Source organism: Ovis canadensis, chromosome X (assembly GCF_042477335.2).
Source record: "Ovis canadensis isolate MfBH-ARS-UI-01 breed Bighorn chromosome X, ARS-UI_OviCan_v2, whole genome shotgun sequence".
Lineage (NCBI taxonomy): Eukaryota > Metazoa > Chordata > Mammalia > Artiodactyla > Bovidae > Ovis > Ovis canadensis.
Window position 1 is genome coordinate 129,969,456 of NC_091727.1, and position 21,307 is coordinate 129,990,762.

General features: G+C 47.9%; 1 protein-coding gene across 1 annotated transcript in view; it reads right to left on the reverse strand.

Annotated features, from left to right (window-relative positions):
• The window catches only part of FRMPD3 (FERM and PDZ domain containing 3), a 62,142-nt gene extending 48,049 nt beyond the window's left edge, over positions 1-14,093 (reverse strand). Inside the window, exons 1-3 of the mRNA XM_070290964.1 lie at positions 13,946-14,093; positions 9,894-9,996; positions 6,467-6,512 (exon numbers count right to left, since the gene is read on the reverse strand). Of these exons, the coding sequence (XP_070147065.1) occupies positions 6,467-6,512; positions 9,894-9,996; positions 13,946-14,093 (297 nt within the window). The remainder of the gene's footprint in view (positions 1-6,466; positions 6,513-9,893; positions 9,997-13,945) is intronic.
• Between the last annotated feature and the right edge of the window lie 7,214 nt (positions 14,094-21,307).

A 21,307-nucleotide genomic window follows, 5' to 3' on the forward strand; every position in this document is an offset into this window, starting at 1 on the left:
GTACCCTATAGGCAGAGGGGACAGCCTCTTTGCTATCTCTACCAAAAGTCCATGATTAGATCCTGTCCTAGAGATACAACAACAAAAACACTCAGATATTTATAGGAGCAAAAGCAGCAAGTGGGATTGGCAGTATTTTCAAGGGTTTTAGTCATTTCCAGTGTCTGTTGTACGGCCATTTTCAGCTTGCTTGTGCCTCATTACTCACTGACCCCTGCCTGTTGGTTTCCAAGACTCCATCCTATTCTCAGTCTTCAGCCTCGATCACTGACAGTGACTCACTCATCGCCAGCTGGTCTCTGCTATATGTCATGGAGTCATGTCTAGCCTTGTGCTTTGACACAGATGATGCCTGCCTTGCAGTGTGACATGAGTGACTCTCAAAGGTTGCCCTGTCCCAAAGCATCTTCAGAGTACAACTATGGGGCCTGAAGTTTTTGATACTAGAGTGGCCCATCTGAACCGAAGTATTAAGAATTGGGAAGGCCCTGGCCCAAATTCAAATGTAGTACCTGGAAGGAGTAACGAACACACTTCAGAGGCCAGCAGATTATGGGCCTGTGTGGGCCAGCTCCTGTCTACCACGTGTTTTTTGTAAATACAGCTTTATTAGAACACAGCCATTCTCTTCATTTCTGCATTGCCTATGGCTACTTCTGTACTACCACATATGGTCTGCACGCATGTGTGCTAAGTCACTTAATTTGTGTCTGACTCATTTGTGATCCCATGGACTGCAGTCTGCCAGGCTCCTCTATCCATAGGATTTCCCAGGTAAGAATACTGCGGTGGCTTGGCATTTCCTTTTCCAGGGGATCTTCCTGACCCAGGAATTGAACCCACAGCTCCTGACATGTCTCCTGCATTGCAGGCAAATTTTTTTTACTGCTGAACCCCTGGGGAAGCACAAAGCCTAGAGTATTTACTTTATGGTCCTTTACAGAAGTTCACAGACTCCTGCACTAACTTATTAGCATACTCTCACTCACTGTTTCTAAACCTTACCTGATGCTAAAAATCACCAGGAAATGCTCATTAAAACACAGATTCCTTTGGGCATTCCCTGAAGTCCAGTAGTTAGGGCTCTGCACTGTCATTGCCAGGGCACAGGTTCAGTCTCTGGCCAGGGACTAAGAACCCACAAGCCGAGCGGCATGGCCAAAAACAAAACAAACAGACTTCTCAGCCCATTGCAGACTTCAAAGGTCAGACTCTGAGAGGGCAGGGCCCAGGAATTGCTGAAAATGTCCTAATCCACGAAGCACAGATTAATTGAGTACCTTAAAGCTGGGACATCTAAGCTTTTGACTGACCCCATTTTTCCTCTAAGCAGCTGGAAGTCTCATTTTGCAACAGGCACCCTTTCTGGCAAAAATGAATTTTGGCTTGAAACACGGGACTAGAATTTCTAAGCACCTCCAGGGCCATTGCAAGCCCCTTGAAGTAAATATGAAGCCAGCAGCTTGGTGGAATAAGCAATAGAGGAGAGAGTCTGCCTTCTCCTTCGGGGCTGAATTCAGCAGCTGGTGATTCTTTGACCATTTTTTAATTTGGTGGCTCTATTCGTACAGATTTCAGGGTTGTGTTCACATATCTTGGCCGAAGACAGGTATACGGCCGAATGTTTTAAGTGTACGACAGGGCCCCACTTTGATAATTGTGAAAGGATTTGAAGAACACGGAGCTCAGGTTCCAGAAGCTTTAACAGCCTCCTGGTTTCCCCTTCTGCTGCCTCATTTTCTCTGACACCGGAACCTACTTATAAGCAATTCCCATAGCAATCATTGTGGGAGCCTGGGACTATGGAGGGCCATCCTGATCCCAGGGGCCCACTGATAAGGGACCTGGGGGTCCTTCCTTCCTGCATTCAGGACTGCCTGCAGGGGAACATGTCCTCTCCCTGGATTTCAAGGTCCCCCACAAATCACACATAACCCTCACTCCCCATCGATCACCTAGTCAGTTATTCTGCCCACAGCTTCTTCCCGTTTCTGTGCCTACGTCATGCTGTCTCTTCACCATCCCCACCCTTCAGGGCCCCCTGGTGTCCCTCTTGCTCAATAAATGCCATCTCCAAAACCCAGCTCAAATTCTACCTTAGTCCTGAATCCTTTCCCAACCTTGCCATTCCCCTCCCTGGATTTCCTGTAGTCCTCTTTTGTGAATCCACATAGCCATCACTCATCCCTCCAACTAGGTTGTAAAAGAAGAGGTGACATTTTGCATTACTGTGTCTCCCCCAGCACCAAGCACAGAGGAGGCACAGAAGAGAAGACAGTCGTTGATTGCGGGGGCTAGTATTAAATTAATTCATCAATCCAGCAAATAGGACTTGAGTACCTACTGCCTGTCAGGCCCTATACTCAAGAAGCTCTGTGGAAAACCAGTTCTTCTGCAGTGGTTCCCATGATTTTGGCTTTTTTCTGGACGGGTGGCTTCAAGCAGAGGGGACTGAGACTCTCTGGGTACAGGCTGTTTTCAGAACCAGAAAACTAGTTTCATTTGAAGGGACTGTCTGCTTGCTTTGCCAGCACTGTTCTAGGTCACCAGTCAGTACTTTATTTTAAAATATTTATTGAGGACAAATGACGTGGCAAGGTCTAAGGGTACTGAAATTAATGCAAATTCAGTCAATCATGGGGAATAGTTGATCATTCAAAGATTAAAGAACATTCTTAAATATATATAGACTTAATAAGTGGCTACCTATGCAATACTGTTTGAGGATCCCTGGGAAAGGATCCCTATGGCTGCTCAAAATACTCCCCAATGGTCTGCTACGGTAAGAGTCACTCTCTTAAAAAGAAAATGCCATCTGAAAAAGACTACACATTAGACCGTGCACCTTGGCTACATATCAGAATCATTCAAAAGATCAATACCTGGGCTCCATCCCCACAGCTTGTAATTCAATTGGTCAGGGCTAGAGCCCAAGGATCAATATGTTTAAGAGTTCTCAGAAAGTTCTAATGTATAGCCAGGGTAGAGAACCACTGTATTAGACTATTGCCAACTATACAACGTACAAGTGGCAGGACCCTTAAAGACAGTCTGGTTCAATGTTTCCCAGATTCTACTGAGCATCAGAATTATTTACTTGTGGCTCTTATTAAAAGTACAGATTCTTGAGCCACAACATGAACCTATCAGGAGGAGACTGTCTTCTGAGAGACTGTCAAGCCTGCACATGAGAGTTTGATAAGAAGAAGCAGTCTTCATGCACCCATGAGATATCAAGTGCTACCTTGTTATGTGATGTAGGAGCTACAACAGTAACGTCTGCTGGGGGTAGGGTGCGGTCTTCAAGGAGCTTTCACTTCAGTGTAAGAGAGAAGATTCTCTCCCTTGATTTTTGTTATTCACAGTTGTGTTAACACTGAACTAATGAATACTGAACAACTGTTCCTAGGGGGATTGTGTGTGTCTCACATAGATTACAATCTTAAATTCTAAAAACAATTCATCCTGGTAGATTCGATTTTATTTCACCAGGGGAAAATGAGGTTCTGAAGTGTTAAGTGACTTGCCTGATGCCGCCCCGCTAACAGGTATCAGAGCTGGCATTCAAACCCCATCCCACTGTCCCCGAGCTGGAGTTTCCTGGACTACATTGCACTGCCCCCTACCGTCTCCATCCTCAGGGCGACTCTGCATGACAACTAAAACAAGACAGAGCATCATTTTGCCTGACCTCAGCTGGGAACAGGTACACTGGGAGACTCAAATGTTTCATGCTCCGCATATGGCAGCAAACAACCAGGAAAACGCTGTAAGTCTGGCTTTTGGAGTTACAAATAAATTTGAGGAAGTGGGCAGATTTGCAAATATGGAATCTGTTAATAATGAGGACTGACTATACATGTTTGCAAGGCTAACATTTGGTCGGGACGTGCTGGGCTGGCCATACCTGTTGTAAACCATTGAGGGATTTTTGCTCACTGACTGATAAGTAGTCTGTGCCCTAAGCTTTTTGGGTGCCACCTGATCTCTCCCCTGGAATCTCTTTATAAAAGATCAACCAACAAAGGGTTAACACTTGGCACAGTTAGGTGGCCTGCAAGACTCTGCTCCACCGCCTGTGGCTGGCTTACATTCTCATTGGAAGGCCCTTCCTGTATAGGCTGCTAACTGTTTTGACTATCACTTCTGTGTATATGTGCTCTCATACATTTCTATGTTTCTAGGGTTTAGAGGAGCTTCTCTGGTGGCTCAGTGGTAAAGGATCTGCCTGGAATGCAGGAGACCCCGGTTCAATCCCTGGGTCAGGAAGATCTCCTGCAGAAGGCAATGGCAACTCCAGTATTCTTGCCTAGAGAATCCTCATGGACAGAAGAGCCTGGTGGGCTATAATCCACAGGGTCGCAAAGAGTCAGACATGACTGAAGCAACTTAGCAGGAGCAGCAGGGTTGAGAGGGCACAAGGCCAAGAACTAGAATGTAAGCTCTCCAAGGGTAGGAACCCTGTTTGTCCTGTGTGCTGCTATATTCCCAGCCTGGAAGACTGCCTAGAATAGTGGGCATTTAGTAAATGTTTGATAAACAAATTAATGAACTAGAAACTTTCATTGAGGTTAGTCAGGCAAAGATGTTTGGAAGACATGAGTCTTAAGGCAGGTATTCAAGGAAGGAGCCATGTGTTACAAGAGATGTGGATTACAATAAGGATAGAAGTCTACAGGGTGGTGAGAACTAAGAAATGGACAAGGAAGAGGAGGAGAGCACCCTGGCCGTGACAAAGAGGTGTTGGGGGCACTGGGATAAGAGTTGGGACAGAGATGGGGGAATGTTAGGCTCTTTATTCTGCACCTAAGTTTGGACACTTGAGTTTGATTTAGGTTTCCTTTATTCCAACAAATACTGAGCATCTATTCTATGTCAGATACTGTTCCAGGTGCTAGTGATACAGCAGTGAACCACAGTCTACTCTCATGGAAAGCAGTCTGGCAGTTTCTTAATAAACTAAACATACACTTAGTATATGGCTGGACAATCACACTTTTGGGCATTTGTCCTAGAGAAATGAAAACTTATGCTCACAAAAAACCCTGTACATGAATGTTTATAGCAGCTTTAATATCATGCTAGCCAAAGCCTGGAAGGAACCAAGATGTTCTTCAGTGGGTGGATGACTAAACAGTAGTACATCCATACCATGGAATACTACTCAGCAATAAAAAAGGAGCAAACTATTAATACAAGCAATGGCTTGGATGAATTTCAAGGGCATTGTGCAGAGTGAAAAAATCCAATCCCCAAAGGTTACATACTTTATGATTCCATTTATATAATATTCTTGAAATGATGAAATTACAGGAATGGAGAACAGATTAGTGGTTGACATGGATTGAGGGTGGGGAGTAGGTGCCCCATAAAAGGGCAACATGAGGCATCCTTTCAGTAATAGAACTCTCCAGTATCTTGACCGTGTTGATACATGAACCCACACATGTGACCAAGTAACACTGAAGCATTCACATCATTGTACCAACGTCAATGTCCCAGTTCTGATATAGTACTGTTAGGTATGTAACATGTAATCACTGGGAGAAACAGGGTAAAGGATACCCAGGGATGTCACTGTACTAGCTTTGCAACTTCCTGTGAATCTACAATGATATCAAACTAAAAAGTATAAACAAAGTCAGGGATTCCCTGGTGGTCCAGTGGTTAGGACTCCATGCTTTCACTGCAGAGGGTACAGGTTTGATCTCTGGTCAGAGAACTAAGATCCCACAAAGATTACTACGAGGATGTGACCTAGTAACAGACACAGTGCCTCTTGATTCCAACTTTTGAGAAGGGCCTAGGGACTTCTATTTTTAATAAATAGTCCTGGTGACTATTATGATCAGGCAAGCAAGGGGAACACTGATCTAGTCTAAATCCCTCAATTCACAGATGAGGAAACAGGTTCAGAAAAGGGAACTGACTCCCCCAAGGTCACGTAGGCAGTTAGTAACTGAACCTAGACAAAGATGAACCTATTTGTCCAACTGTATCTCCCCAGCAACTTTATAGTAAGTCCTCCACATACAGGGTTGTGTCTAATACACCGTAGGCCATTTAGTATATACCTGTATAAATGATTGAATAAGATTAGCACCCACAGTCTGCAAGGATTAATGGAATTGGACACTGGACAGGTAAATTTTGATGGGACACAGCAAAAAAGAGGTAGAAAATATGTGTGGAACTGGGGCAGTGGTGGAGTAGCTTAAGTGGGGAAAGCAGAGCACACAGGGCAGCACACAGGACTATGGAGCCCTTCAAAATCCTCAAGCCTGGGCTGTGAGCATAGACAAGATGTGCAGAAGGCACGATTTTTGGTTCACTCCTAAATCCTTGGCTCACAACAATGCTGGTCCTAGTCTCTCCCATCTCCCTCTCCCGTCACTGTCACTTTCCAATGTGGGGATGCTCTTGTCTCAATCAGGAGGAAGGGTGGATGGCAAAGAGGCTCACTCACCTGATGAGTGTGCAGAACTGTAAGAACGATGAATTCCTTAGCGCTCCTACAGAGAGAAGAGGGAACAGGAGAGTCGTGTATCATGCACTGGGTATTCATCTAGCACAAGAAGGAACACCAGAATTCTCCCCCGGGCTGCATTCAGGTATATGGATTAGGACAGAGGGCAATCTAAATATCTGCATGGCTGCCTCGCCTCCCATCATTTGTGGCAGCTGACATCCACCATCCATAGAGGTTCACACAGGCTTCTGAAAATGGTATTATCATTACCTCTGGGGTTGTCATTTTTCAGGTCCTCTTTTTATATTCCTTCTCACATTCTCTCTATAGAAATCCTCCAACCCTAGGAGCAATTTTATCTATAGGCAAAAAAGTTTGCAAGGAAAACCAAAGACCTGAATTAAGGAACTCAAAGGGAGCACAATCAGAGTCCTGGGAACCATGTACTGTGATTATTGGCAATTTGGTATTTAAGTAAGAGGAGAAACTCAAAGGAAAAACCCAAAGGAGGTCATTTGGTCATCATGACTCATACTCAGCAGATTTGTTTTAATTGAAGGACCAAAAAAAAAAAAAAAAAAAAGAGAGAGAGCCAGAGAGCAACAGATGGAAGACAAGACTCTCCAGATAGCAAACATTCAAAAGGATGAAGAATTTGAAACTCTTCAGACAAGAATTATGCCAATGATCCAACAAGCTGTGAGGTATGAAAATTCTCTCCCGATAGTACATCATCCTTTACAAGAACTAAAAGAAATGGAAAGAGTTCGCCTTGAAGGAGTTTCCCCTCTCTTTGCTGGTCTTTTTTCAAATGTTTCTGGGAACAAAGGTGTTCAGGAAGCAGAGTCAAGACACCCTTGATTCTGGGTATTCAAGAAAAGCCCAGGGCCCCTGCTCGAGGACTTGGACTGGTACCATATTCAATGAGGCAGAGTCCAGGGATGTTGTTAGCTCCTGGGTCTGGGAAGCTCCTGGAGTAAGGAAGGAGCTGTGTTCCAAGGAAAACACCTGGAAAGTCCTGTCTCTTGGCCAGGGCAGGGAACTAGTATAGATTGAATTATGTGACTCCTCTGTTCCAGCCCCTGCCACATCTCCCCATATCATGTAGAACAAAGCTAAAGTCCTTGCAGTAGCTACAACTCCCCCCTTCCTTACCCCACTCCACACGTGGGCTTCTCTCATGTTCCCCAAACACATCACACACGCTCCTGCCTTAGGGCCTCTACACTGGGTTCTTCTTGCCTTCTCTGATATCCTCATTTCCTTCACGTCTTTCTTCAAATGTCACCTCGTCATTGAGGCCGACACTGGCCATGCTATTTAAAGTTGCACTCTGTACCCCTGTTCCCAGCATTCCTGATCTTTATCCTGACCCCCTTTCTATTTATCAAAAACATTCATCAACTTCTAATATACTGTGCAATACTTATTTATCATGTTTACTGCTTATGATGTGTCTTCTTCCACTAGAATGTAAACTCCAATGGGCAAGGATTTTTGTCTGTCTTATTCACTGCTGTATATTCAGTGCCTAGAACAACAACTGATGCACAGGAGACACTCAATATAATAAATATTCACTGAATGAATGAATGATCTGCCAGTCCCAGAGATTATCAAATGTGTGAGCTCTGACTTGACCCAGAAGGTGCTCTGAGCAGTCTCACAAAATTGGGCTACTTTGGTTCGGGGTACAAAGATATCCACAAGAAGCAAAGCAAAGACTTCTGAGGGGTCAGCCTGAAAGAACCCCCGAACATGCCCTGATGGGGTTGAAAGAATTCACCCCATAGTGACATGGTGGTGGACCATGAAGGGTGGAGAGTGGGGGAATGCAATGGACAAACTGAACTTGGAGAAGAGCCAAACTAAGGGTCATTAGGGACCAGACACATACCAGGATATTGGGCTGGAAGGGGAGCCTGTGGAGGAAGACCTGCTCTGGACTTTAGGAAGGGGCAGTGCCAGGAGTAGCAAGGGGGCATCACTCCTCTGCCTTTGAAGGGGAGGGAGGGGCCCTGGAGGCAGGTGGGCTTTGGAAGAACAAGAAAGATGAGCGGAATGAAAACACTCCAAATGGAGAAGGGTTGAAGGAGATGGAGGCAGAAATGGAGCAGACTACGCCAGGCAGAGAGAGAGAGTAAGAGAGCAAGCATGTGAGGATAGATAGCTGAGGTCCCCCAAACTGAGGTTTTCCCCTAGAATTTAGAGCTGAAAGAATCTAATTCCTTTCTCTCACTTCTACTGTCTCCCTCCTTATCAAAGTGTCTATGCAAGGGGGCGTGGGGTGGTGCGTGTGTGTGTGCAGGTGATAGTTGTGTGGGGTGGGGGAGTATCTATGGCACAGGTGTGTGTGTGTGAGCATGTGGTACCTGTGGGTATGGGCGTGCTTTTAGTGCATGGTGTGTGTGTGTGGTGTCGTGTTTTGTGTTTATGTGTGTATGGTATGCACGGGGCTGTGTGTGTGTATGTGGTGTGTGGTGGCATGGTGTGCAGGGGGAAGAGGTATGTAGTGTGTGTGTGATATGTGGTGGCATGGTATATACAGAGCTTGTTATTGTTTAGATGCTCAGTCGTGTCCAACTCTGAGACCCTGTGGACTGTAGCCCGCCAGGCTCCTCTGTCCATGGGATTCTCCAGCAAGAATCCTGGAGTGGGTTGCCATGCCCTCCTTCAGGGGATCGTCACCACCCACGGATCGAACCTGCATCTTCTGCTTTGGCAGGTGGGTTCTTTACTACTGAGCCACAAGGGAAGCCCCATATACAGAAGTAAAGGAGGGGAAAAGTCAGTGTGATGACTCCATGGACAGCGGTGGTCCTCCTCACGTTCCTTTCTCTCTCTGACCTGCCCCCATCTGGGGAGGGCACTAAGGGGTCACACACACTGTGAGCAAAATCCAACATGGCAGGTTCCATGCCTCAACCTGCTGGCCAGGCATTTGGATTTTATTCTCCTTGTGGTTTTTTTTTGGGAGGGGGGCGGATAGGGAGTGGCGGGTGGGAAACAATGTCTTGCTCACATTGTGCTTATCTCAGAATGTTGTTTGAATGGCTTGTTTGTTTCTCGTTCTTTACTCACTTGGTCTATGTCACTGGTCACTCACTTGTTCTCAGTGGTCACTGCACAGTTAAGTTGAAAACCAAAGGGCTTGGGTGAGGGGAGTTGTTGGGTGAAGGAAGGTGAGGTGAGCTCTGCCAGGAGGCTGTTCTTTGTGTCTCCTCACATCACTGAATGAGGCTAAGCCAGAGTGTGTGAGGGCCCTCAGGCCCCGGAAGTTCTGGGTACCCAGGAGCCCTGGCTCGGGTTGCTCTCCCTGGGAAGACCCCTCTCTCAGCCAGGGCTGCGGCAGCCATAGTTACACTGCTGGCGGGATGGGGATAGCCGTGCTCAGCTCTCACAAGGCCCAAGAGGCTCCTATTACCTGATGAGTTCTATGAACCTCTCCCTGGGGGCTTCACTCACGTCCTCCTCATTAATAGCCACAATCTGGTCACCAGCCAGGAGCTTGTCCTCAGAGGGGCCTCCTGTGGAGGAGAGGAGAGAGGCGTGAGGCCTGGGTGGGAGGGAGTCGCCAGTGCCCGAGGGAGCGGCTGCAGGCACTGAGGCCTGCAGGAGATGCGGGCCAAGTGGTGCCACTGACAGGGCTACTCTTCGAGCCCTGGGCCACTGTTGCCTGTAGCAAGTGGAGGGCAGAGGGCTGGAGAAAGTAAATGGAATGGCCCTGCTTAGGCTGGGAGTGGTGTGGTAGCAAAGGCCTGGTGCTCAAGCGAGGTTCACCAGTGATTCCCGGCTGGGACCTAGTGAGGAGCACAAACTTCAGTTTCATCAGGAGGGATCTGCTTGGGCACAAGGCATGGCTTCCAGACTACTTGTGGGGTTACAAGTGACAGCAGGGGGTGAGGAATCTTCTTACTTGAACATAATTCATACTCACTGGTCTGGAAGGATGTAGGCATTCACTTCCCTGGAGACAGGGGGATGAACTACAGGACCTAAAGTGAAAGTGTTAGTGTCCGACTCTGCAACTCCAGTAGCCTGTCCACCAGGCTCCTCAGTCCATGGAATTCTCCAGGCAAGAATACTGGAGTGGGTAGCCATTCCCTTCTCCAAAGGCTCTTCTCAAACCAGGGATCAAACCCAGGTCTCCTGGATTGCAGGCAAACTCTTTACCATCTGAGCCACCAGAGGAGCCTAAAAGGCATTTATTTTCTTTCACCTAAGAGATGTGCTGCTGTCTGAGAAATGAGAGGAACGAGGCACAGACCCTAAATCACTGGCAGTTGGAAATTTGCTTTCTCTCCTTCTCATGTCTACTGTTGAGGTTTAGAAAGCAGACCTGCCTGAGGGCCCTACCTTCCTGATGGTGGTAAAGGGTGGGTTGGAGGGGCGCCCTGGGCTGTGATGCCTCTGGTGCTTAGCAAAGATCTCCTTGGAGAAAAGGATTTTAGATATTTAAGGAGAATGACAAGTAGAACTCAGCTTAACTCAAACCCCAAATAGGACATGTGTAAGGACATGTCTCACTCTCAACCCAGGCTGGATGCTTGTTGGGGTCCACTTGAAAGAGTCAGATCCCAACTATTCCTCTTTCTGCAAAAAAGTGTGCTGTGTAAATACGACAAACATGAACAACATCCAGGTCACCATGTCAGTTGAGCATCACGCTATGGCTCTGGAGAGTGGGGCCTGTGTGCTGAGGGTGAGGCCTGTATGCTCAGTGAGCAGGATTCCCCACTCCAACTGCAAAGACCCTCAACCCACTCTTCTGACAGCACAGGGATGTCAGAAGCAGGAAGCCTGGTGGTGCAGAGACCATTCTTTGCATCAAGTCAGGCTGGGACGCTCAACTCAAATCTACAACTTAATGGCTGTGGGACCTCAGAGGAGACATTTCATCTCTCTGAATCTCTCTTTCCTCATCTAAGAAATGGAAAAATAACGGCAGAAGAATGTTGGGAGGATAAATGGGATGATGGATGTAGAGCATTTAAAACAGTTGATGGATGTTGGTAAGAATTCAATCAGTGGTACTTATTACGTCTTCCAAGGGACAGTTCCTTCCACTCATTTCATTCCTCCTATTCATTGTTGTTTAGTCGCTTCAGTCATGTCCCACTCTGTGTAACGCCATGGACTGTAGCCCGCCAGGCTCCTCTGTGCATGAGATTCTCTAGGCAAGAGTACTGGAGTGGGTTGCCATTTCCTTCTCCAGGGGATCTTCCCCACCCAGGATCAAACCCACATCTCCTGCATTGGCTGTACTGTGCTTATTGACTCAGTTGTGCCCAACTCCCTGTGACCTTTGGACTGCAGCCTGCCAGGCTCCTCTGTCCATGGGATTGTTCAGGCAAGAATACTGGAGTGGGTTGCCATTTCCTCCTCCAGGGGATATTCCCCAATCAGCGATTGAACCCATGCCTCCCGTGTTTCCTGCATTGCAGGCGGGTTCTTTACCCGCTGAGCCAGGTAGATTCTTTACCACTGAGCCACCAGGAAAGGCATTCCTCCTATCTACTTCTACCAAATATGCCAATCTTTTAGGTACAGGCCACTCTACCTATTCCCTCCCTCCCTTCTTTCCTTTCTCCTGTACATCCATTCATCCCTCCATCCTTCCTTTTTTTTTTTTCCATCCTTCCTTTCAATGGAGGAAGGTCCTCATAGAACTTGGCTCTCTGATGGCAGTGGTAAGCTCAGTCTACTTACTATTTTCATGGAATGGTTTGTTGGCTTGTTCAGCCTTAACTGTTCCTTTATGCTGCTGCTGCTGCTAAGTTGCTTCAGTCGTGTCTGACTCTGTGTGACCCCATAGACGGCAGCCCACCAGACTCCCCCGTCCCTGGGATTCTCCAGGCAAGAACACTGGAGGGGGTTGCCATTTCCTTCTCCAATGCATGAAAGTGAAAAGTGAAAGTGAAGTCGCTCAGTCGTGTCCGACTCTTCACGACCCCATGGACTGCAGCCCACCAGGCTCCTCCGTCCATGGGATTTTCCAGGCAAGAGTACTGGAGTGGGGTGCCATTGCCTTCTCCTGTTCCTCTATAGGATGCATCTTATCTTTTCTTGTGGCCTCGCACTGGATGGAGGGGCACCTGGGTTGGAGGCAGGCCTGCAAGCAGCCTGCTGGCCCCATGGCCTCCTGTGGTCTCCCTTGTAGCTTTTCTTCTCTCCACTCCTCCAACCCCTTCTTCATTTTCAGACCACCTGCAGCAACCCTGTGAATTCTATCTCCTCTAAAGTTAAACCAGGGTCTCCTGGTGATCTGTTACTAAGTTTGATCTGGTCCCTCTTTCCCAGGATAAATTTGATTTTGGATCACAGACTCAAAAACCTTTTGCCAAACTGCACGACTACCTCAGGAGCCTTAGGTCAGCCACAAACTCCTGTACTGAACTGTTTTTTTACTTTATGCCCTCCAGTTGAAGAGCAAGCTTACAAAAATCTTTTTCTTTTCCTTGGAGGATTGCAAAATTCATCAAATTTCTGCTAGACCAGTTTGTACTCCGGCTGCTCCTCTTGACTGAGCAAGAAACTGTTGTAAACATCTAAAGCCTCAGGCCCAGCAATTCAGGAATAGAGCTCCTTTCCGTCTGTCTTTTCTTGTCAATGCCTAGCAAGATTTGGAACAAAACAGTGCTCAGGCCCTTTCCCATTTCATTCATAATGACAGGCTTTCACAGTTTTGGTGGGCTCACGCTTGGTCCACCCTGCATGGTCCCATTCAAGCCCTGGTCCCCACCCCACCCCCCTCAGTGGCATCACACAGGCACAGGTGCAAATCCTAGCTCTTCTACTTCTTAGTGGAGTGACCCTGGACATGCCATTTCTCTTCTTCTCTGCCTCAGTTTTCTCATCTGTAAAATGGGAATGGTATTACTTACCTTGTGGACACAGCCACAAGCACTGAACAAGATGATGTAAATTTGTACAGTCTAGGGGGCTTCATCAGTGGTAGGTGTTGTATTGCCACTGTGGCTTCAGAGATTTCACTTCCTCTCCCCTTCTCTGCCACCTATGGTCTATATCCTGACTCCAGCCTTCACTGGATGACCTATTTGGTGAACGTATACTAGTCTCCACAGCCTGATGATTAGATTCCTGGGGTCAGGAACTCTGTCTTGTATATCCCTATAACCTTGCTTAGAGTAGGCAATCAATACATACTTGTTGAACTGAATCAGATCAGTATGTCTCACTCAAGGCAGTATGGCTCTTCTGTGAAGGTGCTATGCAAAGGGAAGTTTTGTTAAGACCCAGACCCTACTAAATTATCAACCGCAGCCTCAGTGTTGCGTGTGGATAAATCTTTAAAAACCAGCTCCCTCACACAGTTATCGGCGGGCAAGTCTTCACCCACTCTTCATGAATTCCTTGGCAACACAGTATACTTGGGTGCTCTTTTCTCTGGGACGATGTGTGGCTGTTTGGGGGGGTGGGAGCCAGGGCCAGAGGGACACTGTGGGTGACACCTACCTGGCCTCACAGATCGCACCACCACAGGCCTCTCACTGCCAGCCACGAAGCCAAAGCCATAGATAGGGTCCCGGTGAATGGCCACTTGTCGCAGCATCTCTGCTGGCAGCTGCTCACATTCCATATCATTTGTGTTCTCTTTCTGCATCACATGGCTGCGGGGGAGGGGAAGATGGGAGCAAAAGAAGACGCAAAGGCAGCTAAGCCTTAGAGCAGCTGCGAGGGATGCTGACAAGGGTGCTGGCCATGGCGCCTGGGAGTTCACACACATTGCTTCCTACATCCTCTGGCACCAGCAGAAGGGATGACCAATGCGTATTTCACACTGGAGAAAGAACAGTCTACAGAGGAGAAGCCACTTGTCTATAGGGCCAGGGCCAACAGAGGACATGGGTGCCATGGAGCCTGACATTAGCGTCTGTCCTTTCCTTAAGATACTGGGACTCAGAAGGAGCCTAAAAGCAAATGTGTTGTTGGAAGGTTAACCAGTATCACCCATGGAATTGGCTATTAACTCCCTGAGAGAAAACAAAACCTTGAGGGAAGGGACTGCAAAACAGGCAAGGCCGTGGGGAAGGAATGTGAAGTCATTTCAGAGTATGGAGCACCTTCATGAAGTCCTTGTGTAATTTTAAACTTTAATATCCCTTAGGTCATATATAAAAAGAAAATATTGAGACGCCATATGAAAACAAACAGGCTCACATGGGGGACCAGTCCCTTATAACAACTGTGCATAACGCTAACTTCTGTTTGTTGCTTTTTGGCCACACCAAACAGCATGTGGGATCTTAGTTCCCCAATCAGGGATCAAACCCGTGTCCACTGCAGCAGAAGTGCAGATTCTTAACCACTGGACCACCAGGGCAGTCCCAATGCCAACTTATTTCAGTTAATGGGACAGCTGGAGAATAGCTGCCAAGGGCAAGTAGGAAGAGCCACCGCTGGAGGCTGTCAGCAGACCTGAACCCAGGTGAGCTGGGAGAAGAGAAATCGCTGCCCTGATACTTGGGAGAGTTATAGATGGCGCTCCAATGCCCGTAACAGATCTTACTGAGGCTTCAGAATTACGCCAGGACTTTACAAAGGGTTAACATCAAGGGCAGGGGTGAAACATATTGCAGGCAAGGATGGGTCTGAGCTCAGTATTTGAATGAAGAGCCCTAATGAGTGAAGGCGTGGGGACCCTGGGCTGTGTGAAGGCACTGGGTTCAGGGGCAGAAAAGAGGAAAAAAGGGAAATGAATGACCAGGAGGCAGGATAGGGCAGGTGGAGGTGGAAGAGAGGGGACCAGAGCCAAGAGGCTTTCTGGCCTAATAAATGAGGTTGAGTTTCCTAGTCTCGGTGTGTATTTCTGAAAAACTAAGGTTCCAGGCAGGGCCCTTCTGAACAAGATACAGAGGGCCAGGAGCTTATTAATCAAACTAGTGTAAGATTTGGAAAAGAAGTGGGAGGTTCTGACACTAGGAGAGTGATTGTTGACTAACTAAGAACACCAAATTCCTCAGGAGCAAATGGTTGTAAGCAATTAGGTTGTTTATCAGGACACAGATTTGCTAATTAGAGAGGAGCTTTAGGACTATCAGGGTGGGAAGATTTAGAGTAATTGTGTAAAAGAGAAATTCATAGTCCCAGACTTATCTCTCTCATAGAAGAACTCAGGAAGAAAGATGGACCGTGGCTGATTGGAATCTGACCACATCAACTGTGGCTGCTCCGGAGCTGACTTGGGCTCTGTCTGCTGTCCCTTAGGGAGGTGGAAGGGGCTGCCAGGGCTAGGTCAAGGCTCCTGAAGATGAGTTCAGGAACTGGCTCCTTCCATTTCACACTGGGTAAGACAAATGGTCACTCTTTGACAGAAAGTTAGTTGGGAGCTGGAATATGGCTAGTTGGTGTTCTAGAGAGGTACCCTTCCAGGACAAGGGCTCAGCGAGGGTGGCCTCAGGCTGGCCCCTCTCTCATTTCTGCTCCTGGGGGCAGGCAGGCACTTGAAGGCTTGAAGGGAGCTGAGATCAGGAAACAGCAGGCCAAGGGCTCATTTGGGAAGCAGCCACCACGGGCTACACAGGCTGTGGCGTGGGAATCGGGGACACCACAAGGAAGACCCACGCATGCATGAGAGCGCTCGATACCGTGGCCTGTGCTCAGGGCCCCCTGGTCACTGCAGCCTCCCTTTTGCTGCATTTTTCTTTTTCTAAAGCTAGCGACACTCTAGTCTCCACTGGGCCTTGAAGTACCACCAATACTCATGAAAAGAGACACTCCTGGTGCCAGGGGAGCCAACAAGCTAAGAGCCTTTTGTGACCCAAGTGTTCTGCTTTACCGTTTGGACTATGTTAATCCATCAACAAGTATTTATTGAGTGCCTACTCATACAGCTGGAGATTTGGGCAGGGGGCACAAGAAGTTACAGATCTCTGCCTTCAAAGATCTTCCAGTCTGGGGTTGGGGGAGGGGGAACAGACGAGTGTACACTGAACAGGAGAACAGAATAGTATGAAAAGTCAGTGTTAGTTGCTCAGTCGTGTCCCGGTTGTTTGCAATGACTGTGGCCTGCCAGGCTCCTCTGTCCATGGCATTCTCCAGGCAAGAATACTGAAGTGGGTTGCCATCTCCTTTTCCAGGGGATCATCCCAACCCAGGGATCAAACCCAGGTCTCCTGCATTGTAGACAGATTCTTAACCATTGAGCCATCAGGAAGCCCATGAGAATAGTATATGAAGTTCATAATTAAGGTCCCAATAGTATGTTCATAGAAGGGAGTGGAGGACTGAAGGGCTCCCTGGAGGAGGTAGAACCTATGCTGGGTAGTCAGAAAATGGCACTGATGGGAAGAGAGACAAGAGGGTAAGCTCTGTCCATAGGTGGCCCCCAACTTTTCACAGGGGACCCAGCTATTTCTCCCACAGCCACAGGCATGTCTCCAGGTGTGACTGGAGCACTTGGTCCCTGGGTTGTCTCTGGCAGAGCTGGACTATCTGTCCCTAATTAGTTCTTCCTTGTGCTCAGTCGTGCCCCCATGGGTATCCATGGGCGACCCCATGGACTGTAGCCTGCCAGGCTTCTCTGTCCATGGACTTCTCCAGGCAAGAATACTGAAGTGGGTTGCCATTTCCTTCTCCAGGGGATCTTCCCAAACCAGGGATCAAACCTGTGTCTCCTGCACTGACAGGCAAATTTTTTACCATTACCACGGTGCCAACCACTAGATCCTGCCCCAATTCTGCAAGGAGTCCTTTTTTTGCACTGCTTGGGTCTTCCCAGCATCTGTGGTCAGAGAAGAAACCCCTCTTTTAACACACTGGGAGGCCATTTTGCAGTGCAAATGGCAGCTGTCCCCACCCTCCTGGGGTTGGCATCTTTCAGTGTCTGAGGCTCAGTCAGTCCCTCCGAAATTTGCTCAGTGCATAGAGACTTGGGAGTGACATTGAAGGCCAGTGGTGACGGATGACAGCAGCTCAGCTGTCCACGGGCCACGTGACTGCCCTCCTGGGGGAAATACGCACTTTGACTTTGAAAGATGTTTGGCTTCTGGTCTCATCAAACCGGGCAACTCTGAACAAAATTATGAAGCAGCCACAGCTTATGGTCCTCTCTCCCCACCCTCTGCCCAGCTTTGTTTCTGGGATTGGCCATTTTGTTCTTCAAACCACACAGTGCCTTCAATCTGTCCTGTTCCTACCCAAGGTCCCCAAAGGTATATCCCTTCAGCCTGCACCAGGCTTGCCCTCTCTGGTCAGTGACCTGGGTAAACGTCTAGCCTTTTCTTTTCTGCCTAATGAATACAACACTTTATAGCCAAGTGGTTATTTCTTTTTTCTTCTTAAACCCATTACCTCATCCAATGAAAAGGTCCTTTCACATCCATTATCACCTCCCAGTTGCCAAACAGACTAGGTCTCTGCTTCTCCTCCAGCCCAGACTCCAAGGTGGAGGCCAATGAGGGACTCAGCTGGAACCAGATTTCTTGGACAGGGCTCACAATCCCAGCACCCCCATCTATACCCACCCAGGGTCCCGGACCTTCTGGCTATTTAGTCTCCATTGCAGGATTGGCCTAACCCTGCAGCCAGCAGCTCTCCACATCCCGGCCAAGTCTGACGGGCCAGCCCTCATCTTAATTCATCTGTCTTGGATCCCATTCACTCAGCGTCATTGGGAGAAGGAAATGAGATCATAGTTACAGCAACACATTAGAAGGTTAAACATATCATGTAGATGTAGAGGTGGTGATCTTACCAGTGGCATCATTTGGGGTGGCAGGCAGAGCACAGAATAAGGGCTGAAGATAAACTTCGCTTTCTACAGTCCGGGCCCTCCCCCCATCAATTCCTGGCCTCTAAGTGGCAGCCCCAAGAGGCGCTCTGCCCCCTTTTTTTCCAAGCAACTGTCCCCACTATCAGATGACCTGGCTCCCTATGGACACCCTGGCTCCAGTTCCTTTGTGGGCTAAACTGATCCCCTACACCACCACCACCACCAACTCCCACCCTCCCCCCCAACATCTCTGTCTAAAAAAGAGCTGGTGGCTGGAGCTCATGCTGACAACTGTTGCTAGGCAGGATGTGGTTGAAGGACAGACAGGTGAACTGAGAAGATGGACTGATTGTGAGCTGCTGCTCTTTCCCCTGAACTTCTGGGCAGGAAGACAGAAATGTTAACAGCTTAACTCCCAGACATCAGCTTTGAGTTCCCCACCCCTCCTTGCCTTTGGCTCCTTCTTCTTTACATTTATTGGCTTCTTGGGGAGTCTTGTTGCTCCCTTCGAAACTGTCAGGCTGTGGAGCCACGTGGGGCCAATTAGCCCTCTGCTTCCAATCACAGAAGGCTGATTCTCCTGAAAGCTCCAGAGATCCCACGTGGCAGCTGGGACACCAGGAGATGCCATCTTCTCCTTGTGGCAGGAATGGGAGATCCTGGGTGAAGGAGCTGCTCTGGGTGCCCTCTTTTCAGGAGCTTGAACACAAAACCCTTGTTTTGCTAAAGGAGCCTTCACTTGGGCTCACTTATTCTAAGCAAGGTGGCTCACCCTTGAGTGTGTAGTTGCACCACCTGGGGGTAGTACTAGAATGATTCTGATGCAGTAGGTCTGGAGTTAAGTCTAAGATTCTAGCAAATTCCAGGGTGCTGCCCAGGTGGCTTGTTCAAGGACCACACTTTGAGGAGCAAGATATAAAAGAACACCTTTGTCAGACAAAGGTTGGGCCACAATCAGGTGGGAGGGACAAGGTGCTTTCATTCTGTTGGTTTATGGCATTGAAGGCACAGTTAAAACACAAATGCTATCTTGGGGAAACGATACAGAAAGCCGTGAAAACAAATGACTGACTGGCTGAATCAGATTTACCCCAGGAGAGAATAGGGAGTGATCTATAAGGATAAGAAATGACAGGTAAGGCTGAATTAGGGGAAAGGAGAGAAAGATCTGGAGAGATGGGGCACCATTTACCCTGAAGAGTCTGGTCAGCCAAAGAACAGCCTGAGGTCTCACACAACATCTGGGAGTAAGGCGAGGACAGTACTGAGAGAGGACAGTGCTGAAAACAACAGCTACCATTTATTGAGGACTTGTGGTGTGCCAGGTACTATGCACATATTGCCTCACTCCAGCCTCACGACAACCCCATGAGTAGGAGATGTTATCACCATTTTACAGATGAGGAAACTGAGATTGGGGAAGAGAGATTAATTTACTCCACGACATCCACCTATTTACACCGTGGTGTAGCTATAATGTCAACCCAGGTCCGTCCAACTCCAGAGCCAATTTTCTCACATGATTTGGGCCAAGAACCTGTGGGTAAGTAATGGGCATGAAGAGATGTTGGGGGAGAGTCAGCAGACTGCTCCTCTGCCAGGGCACAGAAGGCCACGCCAGTGCAGTGTGTCAGAGCAGCCTCCCCTGAAGCCACCACAGCAGAGGGGACAGGTGGGAGACTCCAGCCCCAGAACTGACTTCCTACCTGCCTCTAAGTCCACCCTCCTACATGGGAGACCGAGCCCAGGGGGCCTCCCATGCCTGTTAACCTCAGTCCCCACCAGAGAGAAGTCCATTCAACTCTGGTCATCCCTCGGAACCCAGGGGTTCTCATCCCTGTGGGCATCTGTTCACCCTCTAATGCCACCCTTCTCTTCCCTTCAAACTCTTCTGTGGTGCCCTTGGGAATTCTCGGTCAACAGCAAACTCCTCTGTATCTTTCACTGACTCTCTGGAAGTGCCCTTTTGCCTCTTTCTCAATGGAAGCTGGCTTTATTCCTTGAGGACATCACTTGCCCACCAAGCCCTCTCAACAGGAAGCTGGATTTTTTTCCCTCTCAAATCTCAAGACCCTCAGGGCCTGTGTGTGTGTGTGGGAGAGGGCAGGTAGGTGTCTCATTGCTTTCCAGGAGACACCTTCTGCCCCAAATCCTGCTCCCTTGTGGAATACGCCTGCCACCCACCTCTACCTCTCCCTCTCCGTTGCTGTCTATGATATCCTGGGTAGTTCCCACAGTGACATTGATTTATGTTACTAGTCATATGTGATCTTCCCCTCTGCTCTAACTTTTTATTTTATTATGAGAAAATGTATCTAACATAAAATTTACCATCTTAATAATTTTTAAAGCATATAGTTCAGTGGCATCAAATACACTTACATTGTTGTACCACCATCATCACCACCTGTGTCCAGAACTTTTTCATCATCCCAAAGTGAAATTGTGTACCCATTAAATACTGACAGGCCATTTCCCCACTCCCCACTGTCACTGACAAACATTATTCAATTGAGCTGGTTAAAAGTTTGTTTGAGTTTTGCCATTACAGTACATGGAAAACTCCGAATAAACTTTTTGGCCAGCCCAATACCGTCTCCATTGTCTGGCCACCACTTTCTCACTCTCTCAGATGACTATTTTATAGCTCCTCCTCTCCTCCATCTGCCCCACCTCCCCATTTATCCCAATGAATCTCATCTGATGACCTTGTCCTGTATGTTATTGAGAAAACATAAGTCATCAAATGGGAGCTCCTTTATCTTACCACCACTAAATCTATACACCACCCTGTCTGCATCTGTACCCATGACTCTGTTTTCCCTCCTACTAAAATGGAGGATCTTTAGTTTCCTCTGTCAATGGCAGATCTGCTCGGTTATGCCCTAGAACCATAAAGAAGACTCTCGTCGTCTCAAAGACTTCCCTCCTTTGAGCATTCACTCTCTTCCCTAAGTCATCAGTCTCTTCATCTCTCCAGAATCATGCTAGCATACTGATGGAAATCATCTATCCTTAAGAAAACTAACAGAAACGACCTGGTTCCACTCCATAATCCCCTTACACTGCTCCACTTCCTGTTCCCTTTCATGGAAAAATTGCTC